At 34.1% G+C, this 3,628-nt stretch overlaps 1 protein-coding gene across 1 annotated transcript; it reads left to right on the top strand.

Moving 5' to 3' along the window:
- The first annotated feature begins 1,828 nt into the window (after window positions 1-1,828).
- lrrc30a (leucine rich repeat containing 30a) lies at window positions 1,829-3,127 on the top strand. The gene has a single exon (XM_059524198.1). It carries the CDS (start codon window positions 2,051-2,053, stop codon window positions 2,927-2,929), a length of 879 nt encoding a protein of 292 aa, XP_059380181.1. The 5' UTR covers window positions 1,829-2,050; the 3' UTR covers window positions 2,930-3,127.
- Window positions 3,128-3,628: the final 501 nt, after the last annotated feature.

Below are 3,628 nucleotides of genomic sequence, written 5' to 3'. Positions count from 1 at the left end.
TAGTTTGTGTCAGTATTTTGAATAAGATTTTTTTAAATACTTTTAGGCTTTAAAGTTTTACTCATTTTTTTGTGTTTTTATCATTCTGAAAGTTTTATTTGTATTTTCCATTTAAATTTTAGTAAAAAAAAATAGTAATTTTGTTGTGTTTTATCATTTTTTATTAGTTTTTGTTATAGTTTTTACTAATATTCTGAAAGTTTTATTTGTATTTTCCATTTCTAATTTTAGTTAAAATTGTAGTAATTTAGCAATTTTTTTATCAATATTTCTATGTAGTTTCTATTTGTAATATAATGTTTTTTATATTTCCCACTTTTATTTTAATTTTAGTTAGTTTAGTAATTTTATTGTTTTTTTATATTTTTATTGATTTCTTTCATGAATATTTCTATATAGTTTGAATTAGGTTTCTAACTTTCTATTTTCCATTATAATTTTAATTAATGTTTCAGTAATTGTTTCTGATAGTTTTTGTTTATATATCTACATGTATATAATTTTTATTCATTTATCTTTTTTAGCTAAATTAAAATACATTTTGCCTTGGCAGCTAGTTGAAATCAAATGTATTTTTTATATATTTTATTTTATTTCAGATAACAGAATTCAAGTGGCATATATTTTATGGTTTGAGTTTTAGTAAACTATAATAACCCTGCTACTGAAGCGGATGCATGGCTCTGAAGCGCTGATTTCCATCTGTGTGTATTTCTGTTCAGATTGCAGATTTCTGATTATTTGGTGACAGGCTGCGAGATGCCAAGAGCCTCCGACAGATGTCCCACTTAATACTGAACTACGACACCATTCAGAAGCCTTTAATCCACATCTGTGGCCATTTAATACGGTGAGAAATGATGAGTAAAGTTACCGGCTTTATCTGAACTTTAGCTGTAAAGAACATATGTGAACATTTCTCTGCTGGTTTGACAAACTCTTTGAATGTTTGTTAACATATACGTAACATGAAGTTCAGGATAGAAACAAATTCCATTCAGATCAGCATCCATTGGGGAATTTGATCCATAAATAACTCTAACCTATAAATAAATAGTTGTTTATGTCAAAGCATTTCCATGTGTGCTCATAAAGATGTATTACAGGATTATTATTAGTACTATTGAGATTCTATTATAGTGTTTATTAATATTTTGAAATAGTTATTTTATGTTTGTGTTTTAAAGTTTTTGTTGTTTTTTAAACGTGTGTATATTTATTTTAGTTTTAGTTAAACAAACTTAAAAAATGTGAAATTAGTTTTAGTTTTTCTAAATGTTTATTTGATATTTATTATTTATTTTAGTTGTAGTTTTTAAACAAAATTAAAAGTTAGAAATTAGAAAAAGTATTTTTTAAAGCTTTCATTTTAGTTTTCATAAAATTAATTTTAGTTTTTTAAAGGCCTATTTATTTTTTTAAGTTTGGGTTTTTAAACATTAACTTAAAAAAGTTTTTAAACACAAACTAAATTATTTTTTATTATTTTTAATATTATTGTATATATTTAATAATTTTTAAATACCTGTTTAGGTTTTATTTTTTATTTTATTTTCAGTTTTAGTTTTTAAACTTAACACAAATGAGAAATATTTTCTTATGTTTTATTCTACTTAACATTTATTTTATTTTAAGTAATGTATTTAGTTGAAGTATGTTAATATACAGTAGTTGAAGTAGTTTTAGTTATCAATAACAACACTGAAAACAGGCAAACTATCATAAACAGTTGTCCATGCATGACTTTATTTCGGGTCAAGAGTGTCATGAGAGGCCAAAGCCATCGTATTTCACTCCCAGAAATGTTTGTGGTCGTCTCTGAGCACAATCAAGGTTAGTTATCAGCGGCCGCTCGCGCTCAAGTGATAGGAACAACTGGACGAGAGGCTCGTGAAACTCAGTAAGAGCTGCCAAGGCAGTGTTGTTTGACACTCTGATATGTTTCCGAGCGTGTGTTTAAGATGTGTTTGTGACGCCACACGGCTCTGGGAATGTCCTCCGTGTCTCTAAGCTTCAGTTGAAGAGCGTCAAGCTGAGAAGAAGAGCAGAAATGGGTGGAAAGAAATCCAAAAGTGCTGTAGATGACGACACGACACAATCGGGACGAAAGAGCGCCGCTCAGGACGAAAACCTTCCGACGGTCGAACGCATTCGCAAACACACAACAACACACTTCGGATACAAAGTGCTCAGTCTGGCTCGACGCGGCCTGACGGATCCTCCAGAGGAATTATGGGAGATCACAGAGCTGCAGAAGCTCAATCTGTCGCTCAATGCGTTGCGATCCGTTCCATCGTCGCTGGGATCGCTGCAGAATCTAGTGGTGCTTAATCTTTGGGGAAACCAGCTCACTAGCTTGCCTCCTGAAATCGGACGGCTGAGAAACCTAAAGGTGCTTTTCGCATATCGCAACCGTCTGAGCGACGTTCCCGAAGAACTGGGTTCATGCACCAAACTGGAAGTGTTGAGTCTGGCCAGTAACCAGTTAACTAGTCTCCCCGCGTCGCTCTCATCCCTCGCCGGGTTAAAGAAGCTCAACCTGAGCCACAATCTGATCGCTCACATCCCCGGCTGCGTCTACACCATGAAGAGCCTGGTGTTCCTGCAGCTGGCCTGTAACAGACTGGAAAACATCGCCGATCAGATCCAAGCGCTGGCCGACTTGAAGATCCTCATCGTCGAGGGAAACTGCATCCACTCGCTTCCCAAGATGCTTTGCCGTCTGACCAAGCTGGAGCTCCTCAACGTGGATTTCAACGACATCCAGAGCGTGCCGGAGGAGATGCACCAGCTGAGACGTCTGGAGAAACTGGCCTGCCATCCGCTGGACAAAGGTCTGCACATCAGACACAATCCTCTGCTGAAACCCATCAAAGAGGTTCTGGACGGAGGTCTGCAGGCGCTCTACAGCTATCTGAAGGCCACGTGAAATCACCCCGAGGCTTGTTTACCGTCTCTGAGAGATGCAGCTTTGATACTCAACTTCTCAAGGTCTCTCTGAGGAGATAAAACTGTAGTATTTTTATTCCGACTGCTATCAGAGTTCATGCGCCTGCAGGTTGTATATTCAGAAGAAGTCAGAATATACTGAAAACCATTCAAATGTCAAAAACTGCAACAAAAAAAAAATGTATGAGATTGAAACAAACTTGATTTATTGATGATATATATTTAAAGCTGGTTATTGTGTATTTAAAACAAACTGAGATTATATGCACTACTGACCTGTTTCATTAATGTTTACTAACCAATATCTAAGTTTATTAGTTTCTGCTCAAACTGTCTAATACAAATGCATGGATATTTATATTCAATTCAAAATGCATTGTGCTGCAGTTACTGTTGTATAAATCATTTCAATTCAGTCTTAAAATCAGCAATAAAAAACAATAAAATGAATGTCAATAGAAATTCAGACTATTTGATGAGACATGTTTGAGTATGAGCATAAACTGAGACATTTTGAGATTATTTACTTTATTGTAAAGGGTTGTTTTGTATTGTTAATCTAGCATTTCAAGTATGCTGGAAGAATAAAATAGTTGTAACAATTATTTAAAAAATTAATGTGGTTTCTTTCAGAGTATGAATTAACTAGTTTGATTGCACTTAAATCAAGGCAGCAACT

The sequence above is a fragment of the Carassius carassius genome, chromosome 35 (assembly GCF_963082965.1).
Source record: "Carassius carassius chromosome 35, fCarCar2.1, whole genome shotgun sequence".
In the NCBI taxonomy this organism is placed as follows: Eukaryota; Metazoa; Chordata; class Actinopteri; order Cypriniformes; family Cyprinidae; genus Carassius; species Carassius carassius.
The sequence above is the reverse complement of the archived record's forward strand: the minus strand, read 5'-3'. Positions and strand labels throughout refer to the sequence as shown.

Excerpts from the sequence above, each read along its gene's own strand:
- lrrc30a (XM_059524198.1), top strand. The coding sequence starts at position 2,051 with ATGGGTGGAAAGAAATCCAAAAGTGCTGTAGATGACGACACGACACAA.